This window comes from Platichthys flesus, chromosome 2 (genome assembly GCF_949316205.1).
Source record: "Platichthys flesus chromosome 2, fPlaFle2.1, whole genome shotgun sequence".
NCBI lineage: Eukaryota > Metazoa > Chordata > Actinopteri > Pleuronectiformes > Pleuronectidae > Platichthys > Platichthys flesus.
The window spans coordinates 20,588,617-20,611,135 of NC_084946.1; the positions used below are offsets into that span (position 1 = coordinate 20,588,617).

General features: G+C 42.1%; 2 protein-coding genes across 5 annotated transcripts; one reads left to right on the plus strand and one right to left on the minus strand.

Annotated features, from left to right (window-relative positions):
* Window positions 1–3,743: 3,743 nt before the first annotated feature.
* On the plus strand, window positions 3,744–8,038 carry ddit3 (DNA-damage-inducible transcript 3). 2 transcript variants are annotated; one of them, XM_062405430.1, is made up of 4 exons: window positions 3,744–3,904; window positions 5,331–5,392; window positions 5,883–6,136; window positions 6,271–8,038. In XM_062405430.1, the coding sequence occupies exons 3-4, from the start codon at window positions 5,936–5,938 to the stop codon at window positions 7,054–7,056; spliced, it is 987 nt and encodes a 328-aa protein (XP_062261414.1). In that variant the 5' UTR covers window positions 3,744–3,904; window positions 5,331–5,392; window positions 5,883–5,935; the 3' UTR covers window positions 7,057–8,038. The 2 variants fall into 2 exon arrangements, with proteins under 2 accessions (XP_062261414.1, XP_062261422.1); XM_062405438.1 differs by having other exon boundaries at window positions 3,748–3,904; window positions 5,883–6,091.
* mars1 (methionyl-tRNA synthetase 1) lies at window positions 7,959–22,422 on the minus strand. 3 transcript variants are annotated; one of them, XM_062405403.1, is made up of 22 exons: window positions 22,203–22,418; window positions 20,710–20,800; window positions 20,271–20,349; window positions 19,840–19,971; window positions 19,052–19,127; window positions 18,589–18,773; window positions 17,809–17,918; window positions 17,584–17,700; window positions 17,156–17,359; window positions 15,494–15,695; window positions 14,989–15,063; window positions 14,726–14,896; window positions 14,162–14,257; window positions 13,400–13,517; window positions 12,971–13,184; window positions 11,662–11,793; window positions 11,236–11,340; window positions 10,763–10,958; window positions 10,065–10,136; window positions 9,747–9,773; window positions 9,316–9,471; window positions 7,959–8,743 (listed from the first exon to the last, which is right to left on the minus strand). In XM_062405403.1, exons 1-22 carry the CDS (start codon window positions 22,303–22,305, stop codon window positions 8,594–8,596), a joined length of 2,811 nt encoding a protein of 936 aa, XP_062261387.1. In that variant the 5' UTR covers window positions 22,306–22,418; the 3' UTR covers window positions 7,959–8,593. The 3 variants fall into 3 exon arrangements, with proteins under 3 accessions (XP_062261387.1, XP_062261395.1, XP_062261404.1); XM_062405411.1 differs by lacking the exon at window positions 9,747–9,773 and having other exon boundaries at window positions 22,203–22,417; XM_062405420.1 differs by lacking the exons at window positions 7,959–8,743; window positions 9,316–9,471; window positions 9,747–9,773; window positions 10,065–10,136 and adding an exon at window positions 10,354–10,534 and having other exon boundaries at window positions 22,203–22,422.
* Window positions 22,423–22,519: the final 97 nt, after the last annotated feature.

Below are 22,519 nucleotides of genomic sequence, written 5' to 3' on the forward strand. Positions count from 1 at the left end.
TAGCGGCCTCAGCTTAGAGGGGTGAAGGCAGAAGAGAGGAATGTACTAACAGCATGGACATAAAGATTACGAGAAATACTGTTGTTTTTAATTAGTGGAAAAAATAAATATTTAAATGCCTTAAAATTTCTCAGCACTTTGAATTTTGAAGTTATGTTCCACCTAAAACACAATTTAAGAGTGTTCTGGAATTATTATCTACAGATCTCACAAACATAACAAGGAATATGTCATAATTATGTAATTTTCATGTAATGTCTGATAAGGTGAAGAGGTCTTTGTTAGAGACGGAGGAAAAAGAGCTGGAACACACAGTGAGAAAGGAGAGAGAGAGAGAGAGAGAGAGAGAGAGAGAGAGAGAGAGAGAGAGAGAAACAGGATTTACTGTATCACCATGTTAACAGCTGTATCAGTTGGTCCCCTCTCAGAAAGGGGAAGATTTCCGACAGCTGGGGTCTGTGTGTGTGTGAGTTTGTGTGTGTGCGTGTGAATTTGTGTGAGTGTGTGTGTGTGTGTGTGTGTGTGTGTGGAACTGGGTGTGGAGCCTTGACCAAGGGCACAGGACAGAGAGGCAGGAGTGTGGTGGTGGGCTGGCTGGAAATTTCCCAGACTCTTTATGTCTGTGAAACAGAAGAAAACAAAAGAGGGGATTTGATATTAGGGTGTAACAGTAACTGAAGTCAAACAACAAGCTCCACTGCTGAGTTCTTCTTTCTTTCCTTGCTGGTTATTAGTTATATTGCACACGACAGCATTTGTGTAAAATCAGCATGGCGGCGCGACAAAGAAAAACAAATTCCTCAACTCACTTTTTTAGAATTAAATAAATTTTCTCCTTATCATTGTAAAATATTGTTGTTTTAACTGTTTTGCATTATATGCTTCTATCTGTAGTCCAGTACGCTTAGTGCTGTTTCCTGCTTTGTGTGGCTGGTGTGGTATAAAAACATGATGTAACATGTGACACAGTTGTGTAGTTACTAAAGGGCATTTAGTGTGATGTGGCTCAGAGCAACAAAAACCTTACAGACACACCACTTCAACTTATATCTGTAAGTGCTACCCTTCATCCACATGATGTTTGTTTACACTCTGACCTCAGCTCAGTCCACAAGTAAAAAATCAATCAGACAAAAGTTGATAGAACAAACTATACATAGGTGTGTGATGTGTAACATATTGTTTCTTAATATATGTTTTATTATTAAGGTAACAACAGTTATAAAACATGGCCAATCATCATCATCATCATCATCATCATCATGACAAAATCCAGAACAAGAGGCAGCCTGGGTTTGTGGTTGTAAACACTGTTTTATAATGAATACAACACAGTCTATGGCACCGACAAAATAAACAGACGGCAGGGGTGGGGAGGGAGGGATGGAGGGTGTGTGTGTGTGTGATGGAGAGAGAGAGAGAAAGTGCGCTGAACTACTCAGCAACAGCCACTCATGTGGTGACGTGTTGGCGGTGCTTCCTGCAGCGCTTTAACCCGGGTCCTAGAGACAGCACTTGAGCTTTCTATTCGCTGCTTGGCGCTGTTGCTATGGGGCTGCACGCGCATGTTGAGCCGTGCGCGTTGCATGGAAAACAGTCAGCGTGCGCGTGTTTGGGATCAGGACACGAAAAGTGTCTGGAGTCGCAGAAAAATCAACGAAACGTGCTTTTGTTTTGTTTTGTTTTAGTTGTTGTTGTTGTCGCGGTCGCTACCAACAACCCAAATAAAAACAACAACAACATCGAGGCTGTTGTTTACCTTCTTCATGATCCAAAAGATTAACAACAATAATAGTAACTATCAATCAAAACAATTTTATATCACAGGAGAACATGTCTCCTTCCATCTATGAGACTTTGACCTTGCTGAACCCGAGTGCTTTAAATCTCATGTTACATCACTTTATATTGTTTGATAAGGACTTGTATTGTGTGTGTATGATCTTTAATGTGAGTTTACTTTGACTTGTATCGGTTATATTGTGTTATTAAACAGTACATTACATTAAAACAGTGAGAATGTGCTGAAATAGTGAATTTATTGCAATATAACCTTTAACAGGCAGTTTGTATAAGTGAATGTGATATTATCCAAGTTCAGCTTCTGAGTTACATTTCATTAAGGAACTGTCTTTAATATGTGTCAGTAAACACTGGTTCGTTTATGGTGATAATGACTTTCACTCAATCAGGCAGACTTTGTTTATACAGCACTTTTCATATAAACAAAATGTAACACAAAGAGCTTCACATCACCCCCCACTGTATACGCACACACACACACACACATACGAGCAAGGGCTGACCAAAAGGCACTAAGGAATAAACATTAGAAAAAATATATTTATTGATTTAAAGTGTTGCAATGCTTTCTTTTAAATAAGAGCCTTATAAATAGTTAATAAATGTTGTCATTCCTGTTAATCAGCCAATGTGAGACTAGGGAATAAAAAGTTGAATTATTTAAAATATTGCCATTTTAAACTCATATTTCAATTAAATATAAAGGCTCATAATATATATATATACACTGTAGCTATATTTATCAGCTGTCATCTATTCTTAAATACCGTAGAAAGGATTGTTTTGCTGTGATGTGTCCGTGTTGTTTTTGTGAGGCTCCACCTCGTGCTATGAGCTGATGTTTCAGAGAGAAGAGACAAATAAACCGGAACTGATGAAATGAAAACAATAAAAAATCACCTGCGAGTTTTTATGGCGAACTAATGAAGAAATGTGCTGAATTTCATCATTCACAATAAAACCGGACACGAGGAAGAAAGGGATGAGAGTAAAGGTGGGGAGGGGAGGGGGAGCAGTGTGTTGTTGGATCCCACCCATCCGAGACGCACACGCACGCGCGGGCCGGTCTCGCGGAGCTGCCACAGAGCGCGCGCTCTGAGAGAATGCGACACCGCTGTGATGCGCGTGCCGTAAGTGTGTGGCATTTTTTACAAAATAACACCGGAAATACATTCAAGATTATCTGACCTACAGTAACACAAAATGGTGGTGGATCAGTCGCAATTTGATACGGCCTTTGTTATAATTATTATATTGAATGTTACTCTTATTGTAGATATCATCATGATTGTTGTTAATGATGTCCCCCCCCTGGTGGTCATGTGGGATACAGGAGGTGTGTGAAGTCAGGTGCTGCCTTCAGACTCAGGAGAAAACAACACATTTAATAAAATAAAATAAAAAATCATATTCACAAATCAATGAACAATTAATTACGTATATAAATATATATGTACACATTTTATTTTGGCGAGTAAATCGCTTTAGCCTTTGTGCTCCGGAAACAAACAATTCTTCGACATGAGCGATGCGTCCGTGCATATATGTATATTTTTAGATTTTCGCCGGAGCCAACGCTGTTTAATAAAACATGCTCTGATTCCGCTGGAGTTATCCCCGGCTAGAAATCGGTTGCCAAGCGTTGCATCATTCCTTTCATGTGACTCCCATACGCCCCAAATTCGTCCTGGCCGCCTCATGCCTGCATCACAGCTGCTGCTCGCACAAACTATACGAGAGAGGAGACGAGCAGCGGGCCGACGCCGCGCCGCCTGCACCCGCCTCCTCCCCCCGGTTCCGCGCAGCCTATTGGATGTCGCCAAGGAGAACAAGTCAGCTCCGCGCTGCCGATTGGACGCCCGCGACGTCGTTTGTCGCCCCGCAGCGTGTTCGGTTGTGTCGACTCCGCCCCCCTCCCCCCTTTCCCTGGCATAGTTCGGTTGGCCGCTCCCTCCTTATAAACACCGCCGGGAGTTTCCGAAGAATCACATTCAGCCGTACAGACTGAACAATGGTTAACATGAGCTATCGACATTTTTTACTAAACTACCCACATTCGAGTTCGAGACAGTCGAGACGGCGAGCGAATAAACGGAAAAGGGTGAGTGGCTGTGTTTGTGGACTTTGTTGCGGGGCGGGTTCCGCCCGGTCCTCGGATCTACGAGCTCGGATCTGGGAAGTGAACAAACAAACCGGAGAGAAAAGGGACGAGCGTGTTTTTAATTCAGTCAAATATCTCATTGACATTTTTTTTCGATACACGCTTGTTTTTAAAAATCAAATATATTCTCACCAGAGTTGTTTTTCTGTTGCGTGTTGTCTGCGAAGTTGTTCATCTCGTACGGACTCGAGCTTCCAAGTTATTTTATTTTGTTAAACTCCGCAAGTTAATATTTTAGTTTTTTAAAGCTTCGCGCTGAATTGTTAAATCTCCAGGTGTCATTGAATTAAAATGTCATCAGGGATGTGACTCCTCTCGAGTGAATGACACTGACAGTTGTTGTCGGGGCTGAAGCCGGACGGCTTTTTAAATTCCTCCGTTCACTCCAGTTCAGAATAAACGTCCAACGCTAAATTGGTTGATTTCTAAAATACAATGATTTAGTTTTCCCTTCTCTATTAAAGCCGTTGTTATTTTGACTGTGTCGTTTCCTTTGGTTTCGCCCAGTCTTCCTCCAGCTGGACTCACATTTCCATGACGTAACTGTCTTGGCTTTGACTGGACATGTTGCCTCGTTTTTAAATTATAAAATAAATCTTCTAAATGTCACACAATAACCAGAGGAAATACAAAATGTGTACGTTTCAATTTGCGCATTTTAATTTAAGCTTCTGTCTGCTCGTTTAGTTTGTGGGATTTTAACATTTAACAGCAAGTTTAAGAGAATTTGATTTTTTTTTTACTTCTTTATAACACAGTTAAATACATCCGTGTAAAAATGTAGTTTGACTTTCTGCCATCATCACACATGTGAGGCAGAAACTCTGACTTTGATTTACAATGTTCGCCTCAAGCTTTGTCCAGAATAATAAGGATATAATAAAATATAATTGTTCTTCGTGAATGTAATGTGTGTGAAATGGATTCAAACCATGAACAGAACGAGCAGGTTGGACTGTCAGACCTCATTTCATTCATCATTGTCAGGATTTATTCATCCCTTATTTTTTTTTTTTAACCACTTGTTTATCGATCCCAACGTGTGTTGAGGACCGAGGAAAGCAGGGGGCGCAGTGGAGATCATTTCGGTCTTTGTTTACAAGGATGGAGTGACAGCATCTCCAGCATGGATCGCTTTAGCAATCATTGACATTTTATTGGTCTTTAATTATTTCATTTTCTGTTGCTCCCCGAAGCAGCTATTTGTTTAATTTGAGTTGCCTCTTTGTTTTAAAATCGAGCCTGCTCTGTTTTTGTGCAAATCATCATTTTTAGCAAAATTCAGGTTTAGCAAAATTCAGGTTTCAGATTATTTTTTAAATTATTATGGCTAATTTATCAAATCCCTTTTTTCCCCCCCTTTCAGAATAGTTGGGACAAGCTATCTCCAACATATTGGCATACTTGATAAACAGAGACTTTCCAAAGGTAAACCTGTCTTCTATTATTTTACATTGTGAATGCTGCATGTTTGTTATTCATGACATTTAATCGGTTCATTCATTTCAACATTAACCAGCCTGGAAGTCGAGTTTTTTCATACACATTTAGAAAATTTCGAATTCCTGTCAACAGTTTACATGCAGTACAGTCATTGACTCACTCAGTGTCACTGTAATTCCATCAGTCAAGTGGATTAAACTATGTCCAGCTCTGTTTTATCATGGAGTAAATAATTATAAAGATAACTGCTTCTTGCATCAATCTCAGTAACGATACGCACACGTCCTTCATCACTCGTGCCTACGAACCACAACTCAACTTTTCGCCGAGCACTGACTACTTAAACTGAATGGAGGCGGAGTTATGAGGTGTCACTCGACTAACAGGAGTTTGCTCTGCCCTCTTCCCTTCATCTTTGTTTTTCCCAACCATCCTGTGTGTGCCGGCCGCCCCCCCCTCCGCCCCGCCCCTCCAGGTCCAGTGTGAACCGTGTGGCCGAGTATCTGTGCGTTGCGACTGATTGGCGAGATGACTGCCGAATGGCTTCACCTGCCCCCGCCGTACCCCCCTGGCGTGGGGCCGCTGTGTGGTGCAGAGTTGGAGGCGTGGTATGAGGACCTGCAGGATATTCTGGGCTCCGACACGGGAGGGGCAAAACTGGCACGTGCCCCCACATGCACCGAGGTCAGTAGCTTGAAGAGGAAAATGGCTTTCACGCCCTCAATGAGTGTGAGTGTGTATTTTCATTAGGGTTTTAGTTTTTAAACGTTTTGCAAAAAAATTATTTTCACCTACAAGGTGATTTGAAATTCAATATTGGACAAGTTTTATCGGGTGATGACTTTTCCGCTTTGTGTTTCCAGAAAGAGCCGGAGTTCCTGGATGTTCTGGAGAGTTGTTCTCTGACATGGCTGACGGACGGAAGCCAGACGTGGGGCGAAGGTGTCCAGAGGGCAACAGAGGAGATCCACAGCACCCAGCCTCTGCATAACACCTCATCATCCTCCTCTTCCTCCTCCTGCATGAGTCCAGCTGTTGCAGAGGAGCGGCGGGGCGAGGCCGAGAGCGGGAGGAGTGGAGATAGCTCGGCAGGAGGAGGAGGAGGCGGCGGTGACCTGCTGCCTCCAGAGTTCTTTGAGTTGCTGAGTGAAGGAGGAGTGGGAATGGTGGATACGAGCGGAGTGGTGATCAGCAGTGGCTATTATTACCACCACCATCAACACCACCAGGCTAATAATGTCCAGCCTGCATCTCCCTCAGCCAGTGAGGAGGAACTGCCCTGTGTCCCCGATTCCCCGTCCTGCTCCTCCTCTGCCTCACAGTCGCCATCTCAAAACGGCTCCTCTCCCTCCTCACCCGAATCTTCTCCTTCCGTCTACCCGTCCTCCCGCCTGGGAAAACGCAAGAGGACCACCAGCGAGAGGGCCAACGGTGCCTTGTCCTCTTTCGCCTCCTCCACACAGCGCACATCCTCATCTTACACGTCTGCCAAAAAGAGTCGCAAAGAAAGAGAGCACGAGAACGAGAGGAAGGTGACGGAGCTCACGGAGCAGAACGAGCGCTTGAAAGCGGAGATTGACAGGCTGGGCGAGGAGGTACAGAGGACACGTAGAGCCCTGATAGAGAGACTGGTCAACACCAGGAAATGAGGATGAGGTAGACAGGATGGAAGACAGGAATGAAAGATGACAGGGCCTACAGATTTAGAATCAGTGGTGGGAAAAGGTGTAAAGCGGTGGTCATGAAATGCCTCTTTTAGACAGGAATAGGATGGAAACCAAAGATATCATTTATAAGAGAGGGTGTTTTTGAAATACGGAGGGGTAGAGATGTCAAGAAGGAGGAAAGTGATGAAAGTCAAGACAAGAGAAGGCACAGAGAGAAACCGCTGCAGCAGCATTGCGGCAAATAGAGACACAGCACGTTTAATGGAAGAGGAAGAACAGACAGCTCAATTCACACAGTGGTTCGGACGAATGTTTGTCGTGTTGAAGGATTTCATCACTCAGGGTGGTAGAAATAACGGTCGGGAGCTTTTGATGATTTGTACGTTGGACAGAAAAGGAACTTAAATTCAGAGAGCGCATTTCATTGTCATCTGTTCCCACCATTTTGCAATAAATGGTAATTCCTACTTTAAGGGCTGCAATCTGCCTGGTAGAGATTATTTGCCCCAATTTGTGGAGAGTTTTCGGAGCTCAGGAAAAGTTTGAAAGTGCCCAGAGCAGTGTGAGAGAAATATTTTTGTGAAAAGAGAATTTACACCCTTTCTTACTTTTATAACCCATGGCTTGTTTGTACGTGGAACTGTGTATTTAGATAAAGCAAGTAGGACCCAGCGATACTTTCTAAACCGACCTTTTTCTAGCAATATGGGAATTTTGTGGGAGAATCATTAAATCCTTCTACCTTGAGTTACTATTTTTATACAATGCTGTAATATATATACACAATTGTACTGTAATGGCTTGTACTGTAATATGCCAACATGTCCACGGTTATTTTCTCGTTGTACTCACATTACCTGTTAGTAGTAAAATAATATGCATGCTTTTATCACCGATGGCATTGAATACTGTACCTTTTTATTTTATCCATCATTGTATCCCAATTTTACAATAAAAAAACAATGACATTTTTGTATCATGTAAAATTATTTGTCTTGTGATTAAACTGTGTCTTTGGGGGAAATGATGCAAACTAGCCGTAATTGAGAAATTGAAGAAGTACAGATATTTTCAGATTCATCTCTTTTATTTTCTGGATCTAAAAGGGTATTTGTGGTAAATAACAAAGCAAAAAATTCAAGAGGATATAAAAAACATCTTTAAATGCGCAACACACCTTTCAATGCTAATATCGTATGCTGACTTTATCACAGGGAGAGTATAAAATCAGTTTCTTTTGGTGGAGGGATTTAGAAAAATCCCTCCATTCTGTAGCTGTATTCATTTGACTCCCTCTTTGTGTGTTTTCATTTCCCCGTCGGCCTATCCAGCATTGCATTAGTCCTTAGTGCCAATACCACATTGTCTCAGATCCTGTCACGGCTTTGCCGTAAGCTAATACCCTCATCATTCTCTTGCTGTACATCTTGTTCCCGTTCTCCACCATCATACCTCAAACCATTCTACTCTTCCCTTCCTCTGCCGAACCTCTTTCATTTTGTTTCCCTTTGTGTCTGTCTCACTTCTTCTTGCTCTTCTGAGGTGCAGGCTCAGGGTTCTTCCCCTCAGCCACAGCCAGCTGTTTCTTAAGGTCCAGCAGTTTTCCCACTTCTGCTGTGATCGCAGCCTTCTCCGCCTTCTGGGCTTTGAGCGCTCGCACCTTTTCTCCCTGTGATGGATACAATGACCGGGTTAAATAAGTGTCTCACACCACAATATGATTTGATTTAAATACCTCAGCTTTGAAGGAAACAAACAGAGATTGGTAGCGTCCTTGTCAGAAAGTCAAGAATGAACAAATGCAGCCGCTTGTCCGTTTGGAATTAGTCGCTTCTTTTTTAAGGTTTTTAACATTGGACGCGCTGCAGAAAGTTGTAAAATTGAAAGATTACTAATTTGTAAATAAAACAATTTTGATTAATGACTAATTCCTTGGATTACAGGATAGATTTCCAATTAGAACCTATTTCTAAATTATAAAATGTAACTCAGGAAATTAGCCGTTTATTTATGTGGCCGATAGTTTGTTGCGTGCAGGATTCATTTTTTTGAGGAACTTTCCCGTTTATCACGGGCGGCCGTGTCGGCTTTGTCAGCCAGTAATACGAATAAGGATTTAAAAAACAATTCACGGAATTTAAAATCGTTTAAATGAAATCATGATCTTTCGCTAATAACAGATCCTGACTCTAAAATGACTGAAGTGATAATTGATGTGTTGGCACCAGCCAGCGATCTCACCTGCTCAGCCACAGCCTGAGTGAGCAGCTTGGCTTTCTCTGGGTCCGCTCGGCTCACCGTCGTCGCGGCTGTCGCCTCAGCAGCAGCAGGAGCTGGAGCAGGAGCTGGAGCTGGCACGGCGGCCGGCTGCGAGCTGGCAGCGCTCTGAGCTGTCGTCTGAGGGAGAAGGCAGCACACACGAGAGGATGCTTGAATCGGAGGCGATTTGATGGTTATTATTTCTACAGATGACTTACCTCATTCCAGACAATAACACTCATCACTCAACATGTCGACAGGGTTTTATGAGTCATGATGTGTGAATGGACGATAAGTCACACAGGACACACGTGTAAAAAATACGAGGACATTAGATGAGCTGCTGGTGTTAGTGGCGGCGTGCGGGTTACACAACAGCACCAGTGTGCTCACAAACAAATACCGCTCAATACCTTTTTTTGAGGTGGTTCATCTTCAGGCTGCAGGCAGCAATTGAGCAGAGGGTTTAGAGAGGGATTATTCTTAATCTATATGACGGATGCTCGTTACACAATTTGCAAATTTTTTGTGTTTTTTTGTATTGTGCTTCAAAATACAGACACGCAAATCAAGTACAAATTCTTGTTCCTCATAAGTCAGACGGCGGCTCGAGCACAGCTGTGATTTACCAATTCTTTCTTATTTCATTATTCATAAATAGTCAACCCATATTACCACAGGACCTGACTGAACTCATACACAGACCATTAGGCGTCATAAACATCAAATACCTGCTGTCCACAAAATTTCTTCTTCAAAGCCTCAATCTGGTCCGCCTCCAGTTTCTGGAACAACGGACTGACCTGGGAATAAAACGGGGAATAAAAAGTTAAAATAAAATAAAAATGTATTTGCACAAAAAAAAATAAAAAAATTGCAATTGTGGACCCAGCCCAGGGCCAGCGTAACTGGAAGACTCAACCGGGTCTACTCTGTATTGGAGGCTCTGTGCTCATCTTTGAACAAATAGGCTTATGCAAGTAAGAAGACGACTGTGTGAAAAGTGTCGTTTTTGATCAAGATTGCCACTTTCTAACGCAGGTTTACACTGATGATCCAGGGTGTGGCTCGTCAGGGAGGTTGTGTGCATTGTGTAGTCCTGTCGCGGTCACGACTCATGATCACCTTGGAGACTGAATGCAGCGTCGGCAGCCACCTGCAGACGCCGGCCACCACAATTAGGCCTGAAGGGACAAGTGGCCTGAGAGAAACCTGGTGTTCGAAGGCTGGGGCCAGTCACAGAGTCTAGGCTATTAATTCTTCAGCGTGTGTGTCTGTGTGTGTGTGTGTGTTCACACGACTACAATGTCCTGCAGAGGACTGAAATATTGACAGATTGTTGCATCCTCATTGTATCACCCAGCGTCCACACACTAGACATTTGGACATGTATGGACTGCGTCTGTTCGGTTTCTCGGGTCGTACTCACGGTGCCGATGCGGTGGCCCGCTCTCAGGGAACAGACAAAGCTGCCAGTGCCTTGGAACATGGTGTGGAGGCCAAACTGAGGGGCGTTGAGCTGATCCCTGATGGTTTGGCTCACTGTTGGCATGTAAGGTAGCAGCATCACTGACAGCAAGCAGGCGATATTCACCGAGACGCCAGTGACCGTGCCTGCCCGCTGCCTGGAGAGGATAATCAGAGAAACGTCAGCCGGTCAGTTGCACCATCATACGTATGCTATCATTACTGGTTTTCTCATCTGTTGCACACACAAATAATTATCTTCACTCGAACTTGAAGTCATGAATTCAGCCTTTGCATTTAAGTTGTCATTTTACATGAGAGTACTTTTCATGTACTTTTTTTTTAAAGTGCTTCATCGATAAAATCTATTTACACACATATCCAAACTGAAATCCATCGACATGAGGCCGAGTTCGCATCTCAGGCCCATCTCACCTTTCTGTGTCTCCTCCTTTGATCTTCTTCCAGGGTTCGTTGAGCTGAATGTACTGGTTGCCATGGCGAGAGATGTTCATGATGTGTTTGAGACCATCACGGATTCTGGGGGAACATTTGATCAAAGCATGACAACGTGCACCATCGATTTATGGGAGTTTTGCAAGCACAAGACATCCGACAGAGTCTGCCTGTAACTGACTACAAGTCCAAATATGGGTTTATCTACTGTTTTACCTTTAGTGTCGAGATACATTTTAGAGATTTAAAAACTTAGGCTGTAATATATATCTTTGATCATTTGAATGGTTTTAAAACCCAGAATATAACAAATTAAAAACAAGCAGAATTCCACTTCTTAGTATATCAAACTGAATCAATACATTGTCATTGCTTCTGACAGGCGTGGGACTCAACCGCTCTTACTTGACTTTGTCCATGAGCTGGATGTACTGCTGCAGCTCCCAGTTCACCAGGGCCAGCAGCTTCTTATCTTCCTGCTGCAGCTCCATCGCAGGCACACAGCCCTCAAAGAACTTAGTGACGAACATGCCGGCTCTGGAGGAGAGAGGGAGAGCGATTGAAGGGGTTTGATTGAGACAGATTAAAAAAGGGGGGGGATTTCTGGGAGAAACGTGTGAGCTGTGAGACTAGGCAGCAGGAGAAACAGAGTAGGAGGGAGATGAGAGAAGGGCATGCTACTTGACTTCCTAATTGATTAGAAATACTACATTTTGATGCCAAATGTAATTCAGTGCTCTGCATGAAAACTACCACAACAGTGTACTGCGTTGAGCTCCTTCATCATGCATACGTTGTAGCCGCGTCTGGAGCCATCTTTGAAATGAGTTGAGTGTGTGTACATCAGAACCACATTTGTAGCGTGAAACTTTTTGTCATGTCTGATGCAACTAGCAGTTTTTCTCTACGGAAGGTTCGTCAGACCAACATGCTTTGACGTGCCTGTTAAATTGTCAAACTGCGATTTGGATGTGAGCGTAAACCTTGTTTGATCTTTTTTTGTCTTTTTATGCATTGTCTTTTCATCCTCGGGAAAATAAAGAACGTAATCCTTTAAATATTCTATACAATGACTGAATTATCCTAATCAATCAAGTAAGGTTTCACCAATTTTTGTCAAAGTTAGTCAAGCTTGTTATTGGTGAAATGTGAGTAAAAGGTTAAGAATTGACAACAATTAGCTGGAAACTACAAATCCCAGGATCGTTTATGAATTTGAAAAATGGACAACTGTCACTAACAAGGTAGTTCGGTGATTTAGCGACTGGATCCAGGCGAGGACAGATTTTCTTTTCTGAAGCAGAATACTTTCTACCTCCAACACCTTAGGGTGGATGCAATCTACAAGATATTTTTGAACCAATTAAGCATCAACGTTGCTGCCCGAGACCAATTCTGAAGATCAAGGTACTTTGAAAAAAAGATGCTGAGAAACATCTTTGATGTGGGATTTAACCCTGATCTTTTAAAAATCATTTGAGGCAATGGAATTGGGGCTAAATTACGCCATCCCAAACAAATGTAGAAAACTAGGGTGAACCTCTTGTAATAGTTACGGCTCCAACTTAATTTTCTCAGTTAGTACAACAATCTGAGAACTTACTGATTGGACTGGATCAAAGTTTTGCTGCATTACTGTACAAAATGCGAGCAACATTTTATTTGAATTGTTTACTGGTGACTGCGATGGAATTGACATTTATCTGTTACCAACCTGTTGATGAAGTTGCCCAAGTTGTTGAGCAGCTCGGAGTTGTTCTTCAGAGCCATGTCGGCCCAGGAGAAGGCGGAGTCCTGTCCCTCTGGACGCACAAACAGCAGATAGAACCGCCACACGTCGGATGGGATGCCCGTGTCTTTAGCCATGTCTCCAAACACGCCGGTGCCACGACTCTTGGAGAACTTAGTGTCCTCGTAATTCAGATACTCTGTGGGGAATAAGAGCATAAGTCACTGTCAGAGCTGAACTCTAATCTACAGTTATAAAGTGATTATTCATAATGGCTGTGTTGCATAAGCGTAAAACAGGATTGAATGTGCTATTGTATATTTTTTTTAAACATTTTAAAATGAGTTGTGAATCCAAATATGAAATCAGAGGTATTAATAAACTGCTGATCAGTCAGTGATATTACGTGATTACCAGTGGCAACGAGGTGGTTGACCAGAGTGTAGTTGTCTTGAGCTCCCAGTAGGGAGCAGGGGAATACTACACTGTGGAACGGCACGTTGTCTTTGGCCATGAAGTTATACAGCTCCACCTGTTGGCAGAGATAGGACATTGCACTGTGAGGATGACATCATATTAGATCATCATGAGATCATCTAGTTCAAAGAGGACTTATCAGCTCTCCCCAACCCCCATCTCTCTCTCAAGCACAGGCCACCACACACACACACAAGCTCAATCCTGGGCTTTTAGATGGAGAGACATGAGATGAGTCAGTGAGAGTGTAGAAGATATGTTAGAGCTTGTTAGATTCTAAGTCTTTTTTAATCAAGCTGCAGTTAAATGAAGCCAAGCAAAGTGATAAGTAGCTCACTATCACTATTCCAGCTTGTCACGTATTACTGTGCGTGTGGGGAGTGGTGTGAAATCTTTAAAAATGAAATTCACATGCACAAACAAAATGTCAATTAGATCAGCTTTTCTAAGTGACGCTGAAAACAGCATCATGAACAAGTTAAACCAGGGAAAGCGACAGTAGTCTGCTGAGTGTTATCTCAGAGGGGAGGAATCTAGAAGAACTGTTACACCGACACACACTATATCGTTATTAACCCATTCTACTGTGTGTGGAACTGAATATTACATTGTATTCAATAACAAAAGGAAAGGATTTTCAGGAGCTTCCTGATGGCTCATGAATCCTGTGTATTGTGGGTGTGGGCTGGGATGTGGTACCTGACTAGGATTCTTCCACCACTTCTCCCATTGTTTGGTGTAATTTGCGGTAATGGACAGGTAACCAATTGGTGCATCAAACCACACGTAGAAGACCTGCAGAAACACAACAAGTAAAAAGCAAATAAATAATTCTGGATGACACGAAGGAAACTGTATAAGCACAAAAAGATTATGACGAATGAGGACAACCTAAATTACTATCTTAGATAATGTGTCGGAAGTGTAACCTACAATAAATGATCCGTGTCCAATCAAATCTAGACATGCAACACCCAGAAAAACTCAGTGAGGAACCAGTGAACAATTAGAGATCACAGCAGTATCAGCAGTCACTGCAGCAAACAGTGCACAGTCAATATTTAATTAGGAACCATGACCTTATATATATAGTGTGTACATTCATTATCCTCTCAGCAGGTTATACAGCTTTATTATGTTTCATTAAAGTGGGGTGAACATCTTTTCCACTGCCTGCAGGGATACCAAACAAAACCAGAACAATCTTACAGCAACATCTGTAATGTGAAACATTATGTTTTGCTTTTCATCTGCATGTCATACCTTGTCTTTAAAGTCGGGGTGAGGCACTTGGGTTCCCCACTTCAGGTCTCTGCTGATGCAGCGAGGTTTGAGTCCATCTCTCAGCCAGGAGCGAGTGATCTGTTTGGCGTTCTGTGTCCAGTCTCCGGTGCTCATCGACTTGTCCAGCCACTGCTCCAGCTGAGCCTCCAGCTGCACGAAAGGAGGAAAAATTAACTTACAAACTATGTCTAAAGTGGAGAATGGAAAAGTAACAACATTACAATGCAGAGTGAAAAACGAACCTTTGGCAGGTCAAGGAAAAGATGTTTGGAGGAGCGGACGACTGGAGTCTGGCTGCAGACCTTACATTGGGGTTCCTGGAGGGGGTGACAAGCAGAAGACTGATTAGGCTGAATGTCACCAGATGGATTTACAATTTAGAGGAAAATCTAATTTCTTTCATGGGAGTACAAACTACTTCAGGAGTTACAGTGCAGCTATTGTGCTCAATAAACAGTAAATTGAAAGCTGTTGTACTGGAGGAGAAAAACTGTAGAACAAAATGACTTATGTACTTCCATCTATAGCATGTATGCAAGGTGCAGGTAGCATCCTAGACCCCATTCTCCAAATAATAGGATATAACATTTCCCTTAATATATAGATTTACAGTGTAATTATATTACAGTATCTATCTCAATCATTTTCCTAATAGTAATCAGTGGCAATAATAGCAAGGGACTGATAATGACAATCCTCATTTTGCCCTTTACATTCACTTTGTTCCATCCATTCCTCAAAACGTACCCCGAGCTCCACTGCATTTATGAGCCGCCCGCACTTGTCACACTGATCACCGCGGGCTTCTGGGTAGCTGCAGTGAGGACAAATGCCTTCTACGAAGCGGTCGGCCAGAAAACGCTGACACTTCTCACAACGCAGTTGCTCCACCGTGTCTTCCAACATGAACCCGTTCTTGTGGAGTCGCCAGAATATATCCTGAGCAATCCTTCATAAAAAAAAAACACAGAGAAACAAGATGGTTGAAAAATGCTTCTGGGGCTGTGCCTATGATGCAATTTTTCTCTTATGCTTGGTGTTAAAAGGGCCGAAAAACACAGTGACACTTGTCTTATGTGGGAAATAATAAGTCATTGAAACCTGACCCCAGTTTCGCCTTCCAACTCAAACTCACTGCTCCTGCTCTCGTCAGCAAGAAAATTATGTAAACTTTCTGGGTCTATATGGTAATACAGACAAGAGAGCAAGGTTCTACAAAAAGAAGACGAATGGAAGAGTTTGTTATTGATTAAAGAAGAAAAATATGAATTAAAATGGTACAAAAAAAGCAAAGCTTATGGTAACTTTTGCTTGGGGATTGGTGAATCTAAAAGGTAAAAACTTACATCCTAAGTACTTGAATGGAGTCAGGTCTTTAATCTTTGGGCTGTTTTCAATTTTCAAAGAACATGGTGCTTTGGCCTTTTATATTTGACTCACAGAAAAACTAGACAAACTCAGGGATTTTAAATAAAATTTTCACTGAAGAAAAGTGACAGTATTTTGTTTCCCATTCTCCCATGAGAATTTGAAGGCGCTTTCTTGTACAAATAGGCTACATTACAAAACTATGAAATTAAGTGCAGGCTTCGCACACAGCCATTGGTGGATCCACATGTGTTATACCAATATTTGACTAATTCATAAGTGCCAAGTGTTACACATTATAATTGATAACAGAATAACTGGAATTACCACCTTGCGGTTTTATGCCTCAAAACATTTGTCACGTTGCAGTTAACATTTATTGCTGTCTAGACTTAATACCTTATCCATAGAAGGTATTAATAGAAGGTATTAAGCATATTTTGTTGTAATAAGCATATAAATGATTGAGTCGTGGTGAGTATCATGTGTAAGTGTATCTTAAGGTCACAGTGACCTTGAAGAAACTCCAGGTGTTCCTGAGATAGCATACAAGAGCAAGACAGACGACCCAAACACGTCATGCATCCTGCTGCTGCTGCCCCGGTGCAGACGCATAAGACAAATGCAATTTAATAGGATTTCTTTTCCTTTTTTGGTAAACCTCTGAATAGTAAGCAATAACCTACATTCCACAATCATCCTTGATAATCTCTAAGATTAAGTGAAGCAGAATTTATGGTAGCAAAGGCTAGACGTCCACACCGGTATCTACAGCTAAGATTATAGTAATCCTATGTTATGTAATTTTGAATAGTAACTGTATGGAAAAATGCTTATGCTTTCATACCAAAAAAAACATGTTAGGACCAGGATCATGAAATTAAATCCTTATTAATACAGGAGACCTTTGTGTTTAGCTTTGTTAGATTCTTAAAAAATGATCTTTAATTTCTCACAAATAACAAATAGGCAGATTCCATTTCCCCCCCGCTGTTGACCCCGAACAGGCCGACACAGCCTCCTTCCCCTGCCCTCACTTACTCTGTCTGCTTCTCGGTGGTGGTTCTGCCGAAAAAGTCAAAGTCAATCTGGAACCACTTGTAAATGTCGGCGTGAACAGCATGGTACTTGTCGCAGATCTGCTGCGGTGTCAGGCCCTCCTCTCTGGCCTTGTTCTCCGTGGCTGTGCCGTACTCGTCCGTGCCACACACGTACAGCGGGTTCCAGCCGCGAAGACGAGCGTACCTTGAGGAAGAGGACAGTGGGACGAGAGGTAAGACACAGAGATGAATGCGCAAATGGACCGGTGTGGAAAAGAAAAATAAGGAAATGGAAAAAACAAATGAAGGAGCGTAAGGATGAAAAAGGATGGACCGGTTTCCTTGTACAATTTAAAAGTCTGTGCAATCCATTACAACAATCCATACACCTGAATGTTTTTGTGTTTACGAAAAGACAGAACATCCTACCTGGAGAAGACGTCAGCGCTGAGGACACAACCAATGATGTTACCCAGGTGGGGGACATTGTTGACATAAGGCAAGGCACTGGCCAACAGGATGTTTCGTTTGCCCTCCTGTGGCAGACTGAGAGGACAAAGAAACTATTTGAATCGGCTCCTGAACCAGGATCTTAACAGGGTGTTGGTATCTGCTTAATATTTAGTTGGGAAATGAGACTTGTTCTTTACTTACATGGGGTGTTGTCTTTCCGTAACGTGTGGGCTGTCTTTCAAACCAGTGCTCCAGGTGAGAGCAGCAGCCTCGATCTCCTCTTCAGAAACAACACGTTCTCCCTCTTCACACTAAACACACATGCAGAGAAAGAGAATACGTTAAAAGTACATAACACAGAAGTTAACGTGTTAGGTTGGTAATCTCCACATGCAGTTAATATACCCAAATGTAAGTATATATATATATGTATATAAAAAAAAAAAAGTACATTCATTTTTGTAATTTTGTTGCACATGCCCCATCAATCCCAGCTCCCACTTGCCCTCCTGACGCCCGTGGATCTGAGAACCTGACACGGAGCCATAACACCTGCTGCTACATTTTGATGAAGACCGGTACAAATCCTCCCATGTTCAAAGAAGACAGAGTGGAGGATAAAGAAATAGTGATGTAACCTAAACATACTGCAAGTTCTGAACCCTAATATAGGTTTTAATATAGCTTTTAAAGAGCCACAATCCCTCTAGAGAGAGCCTTACTTACTTCCATAGGGTGAATTGTTATGTTATGTTAAATCTTTATTCAATAACTATAGTGCAGTAAGGATGTGTGACAATACACGTCTGGTAAGATGTTTTGTTTGTGCAGCTACACCTTGAAGAAACCCCACCAAAAAAAGTTACAGGACATTTTCTTGGAACCCTGACAGGGTTTCCTGAGGCATGAGCCCAGATGAAGACTTTTTGTGCTGAGAGAAAGCTTTAGATCAAACAGTTATCCTGATGATCAAGCAGGTACCTCAGCAGGGCTGCTATTGCATGGCTGTGCGTCTCTGCACTGGTTGCTCTGACGGGCAGGCTGCCTCTGCATGTAGCTCTTCATGCCCTGCAGGCCTTTCCCCTGCAGCACTTTCTGAGCAGCAGACTGGCAGCCGTGCATCTCAGCCATTCGGTCAAACCAGGCCTTCAAAGACTTGCGTTCACCTGTATGAAGAAAAAGAGAACGAGAAATGGTATGGCAGAGAAAAGGAAGGGGAGGATTTTTTTTAAAGGATTACAGTAAGGATCTTTAGATCACAGAGAAGGACAAACTACAACATTTGAAGATTAAATAAATGAAAAGGGTAAGAAGAGGACAGAAGAAAATAAATGTACGCAATTAAAATAGTTTATTGTATTTCTAAAAGGGAGTCAATTAGTCAATGGAATAACCATTTATCTATGACCAATAACAAAGAATTTCATATTTTATTACGACTTACCCAGTGAGAGTGACGAGTCCGATAAAAGAGGGTAGAGCGCAGCCCACAAAACAACATCAGCAACAGAGACAGCTTCCTAAACAAAGCACAGTTAAATTAACATTTAAAACACAATGTTCCTAAACTTGCCATGTGTCCAGTCAAGAAATTAATCTGCATGCATGTTAAATGTACAGAACAATCGATGCAGAAGAGTGATCCATGCGACCTCTTGTGATTTTCTACATTTCTCATTTGAAAGTGCTTTGTGCTCGAGTCTAAATACAAACTACTGCAATTGCCTCACTGCCTTCTTCCAAGTTTTCTTTAACATAACACATGGTTCCCCTGAGGCACGCTCATCACCAAGAGATTTACTAAAACATTTTTCTGTACACATGAAACATATGACAGAGGCAGATGACTTGTTGCCCCAAGGGCTGAAAATACAATAGTATTGACCCCCTCACACAGACACACATATCTGTACCACATGGGACCCCCTCTCCAGATGAATCATTTCTAACGTAAAAAAGCATTACTGTGTCAGCATCAGCTGCGGAGAAGAAGAGAAAAGGAAATGTTGCCAGAGGAGCCTGATGTGGCGCACTGAAGGCGTTTAGTTAAACCCAGCTGAGCTTCCTAAGAGAGAGTGTGAACTTTTGACGTTTATATTATATCGACGGGAAATGCTTTGAATTAGAATGTTTGTGTTTAGCTTCTACGTGTGGTAATAAATTAAATGGCAGCTAAATGGAGACTGGAAAATAAGAAATCAAACTGCTGAACAGGAGATGTTGATACCGTACCCCTGTTAAATATGGCGTGTTTCCCTTAGTCAAGCCCTGGTCCAAGTAGTTTAGGGGCGCCTGGAGAACCTGAGACACTTCTGAAGCCTTCCCTTGCAGCACTGCCATGTGAAGAGCCTGAAGCAGTGCCGGCTGCATGAATAAGACACAACAGAGGTTAATTAGAAATGATCAAGAGACATTGAATCAAGCTGTAAACCAAATAGATGGGACTGAAGTTTCAAAAAAATCATCCTTAAATGTTACACAGAACATCCAGGCAGAGTTCTTACAACATATTTCTGCTAATGTTTCAATAATTACAGTTTATTGGATTTGGCAACACACTGAAGCATTGTTAGCAGAGTCTGTAAGAAGACTGAACAAAGCATCAACCAAAAATAGCAGGAGGACTTTCAAGCAAAGGAAGGTCGGATTTTTATTTAGTTTACCTGGAGATCTGTGGCCTCCCATTCCAGCCACTGGTTGCAAAGGTCAGTGGATTCTTGTCCTTTTACTTCATAGAGGTATCTGAGGTGACACACATCAAATACAGTTATCTGCAATATTAGTGCTCCATCTACCTGGGTTAGTTTCAGTGTGCCACTAGAGTCGACTGCAAGAAGCTTTAAGACATTATTAATAAGCTATTGTTACATTCCAATACTGTTGTTGACCTAATTTTATACAATCAAATAATCATAGTTATGTCAATACATTTTCAGATATTTGGGAACCATACAAATAACACTCGGTACAAATTGCTGAAAGTGAAATATTGTGTTAAACATATGAAAAGTTATACAGGGGCAGTGACTAACCGGCTCTACATTCATGACTAATTGGTGTTCAGTAATAAGATGGAAGGACTGTGTGTGAGAGTTTACTGACTGGCAGATGGCATTGGAGCTAAAAAGGTGCAAACCACTGGGCAGGAGGAGGGCTGGCAGAGCTGGACGGCTAAGAAAGGGCACCACTGTCTCTGAAAAAGAAAAAAGAATGTGTTTGCTTTGATCATTCTGAATAAAATACACAACAGCAGAGAAGATTATCACTGCCTGCTGTTTGTTTGTTGACACGTTAGACTGGTTATACTCTATTCTTTATCCGGCTGCTAAATCCTTTCTCTAATGTTTTTGTCTTTAGAGAGAGAAACAAAAATAATCCACATCTATAGCAGTACACACGGTCTTATTATAAAACATTCAGAGCCGCTATTGAATTTAAATTCAACAACACATCTTCTAAGAGAAGTAATAACAACACTCCTCAAATGCGTCAAGGATAATCCGGCGATCAAATTCTCCGGGGCAATACTTATCAGCAAAGTCATTTGAATGGTCAATGACGAACACAAAGGTCAGACTAAAGGTCAAGGATTTGATCTTTTAATCCGGAGTTTTTCCGTAGGTATGGCAGATGAGCCTAAGAGGAGATTCTGATTACATTTGGTATAGATGTCTTTACTTTGACGGTTCAACTCACTGGTGTAACTCAAGGATTTAATAAATGTGAAATATATCAGACTTTGTGTAAAAATAAAATAAAAATAATGGATGAATATGACCCTCGATGGAGGGGTGAGTAATCGAATTTAAATCAATACCGGCCGGGCTTTACTTTTAGTCTCAGCTGATACAGTCCACAACATGGTTTCGATGGGCAGTCACAAAGACAACATTGCGTTAGGCGTTCTGTCTTCTTGCACTGTAAATATGTAGCATTATATTTGTTCTATATACATGTTCAGCCCTTTAATTGTCTACCAAGGTTTGTTCTTAGGTGCAACCTGAGGTGTCTGTCAGAAATGACACTGTCCACATGGTGTGTCCGATCAGATGTGGAACCAAAACAATCCGGCAGGTTCATAAAACGTTTAATTTTTCCTACAACCATTGACAGACCAATTAAACACAATAACTTTAGATTTTAAATTAACAATATTGATTTGTAATCGAACCGGAAGTGTTTAAATGCAGTGCTTCCGATGTATATAAAGCGAGTGGCAGATCATTGTTGAACTGGATTTGTCCGTAGGAGATTTGTTCTACCTTTGCAAAACAATCACAGGTATTAGTGTAGAAGGAAAACAAGACAGCTGACACCTTCACTAGTGATACACCGCAGAAGCTGAACACAAACAAAGGCTGTGTGATGCTGTAAATACGAACGCTGTCAAAACACAACAACACAAAGCAGATGCAGGTTTCGTTCCATTCATCTTGACAGCGTGACACTGACAGGCTGTTGACACCTAGCTAGCTTGCTAACACACATTAGCAGCTGTCAGTTACAGTGGAAATCGTTATAAACATGGGTTTAGCCTTTAGCTACACGTCAGCAGCTGTTCACAGAGGAACACAAAGCTAACCCCGCTGTCTTACCCTCGTGGCTGACATACTGGACGTCACACGGGACCCCGGTCACCTGCAGGGCGGCTAACACCTTCAGGCAGTGCGGGTTGCCTTCGCTTAAAAACAGCTTCATTAGACTGTGTTGTTGTTTGACTTTAACGCTGGCGGTATTTATCCTTTACTTTAAAAGAACAAGCAAGCGACTGTCGAAGGTAACTTTCCCACGCGAGCTGATGCAAGCGACGCCGGCTTTTTTACAAATGGCGGATTTGTAGTTTTGCAGCGGGTGCCATCGTCGTTCGCAGAAACGCAAGCCGTCCGGTTGAAGGACTACAACTACCAGGAAG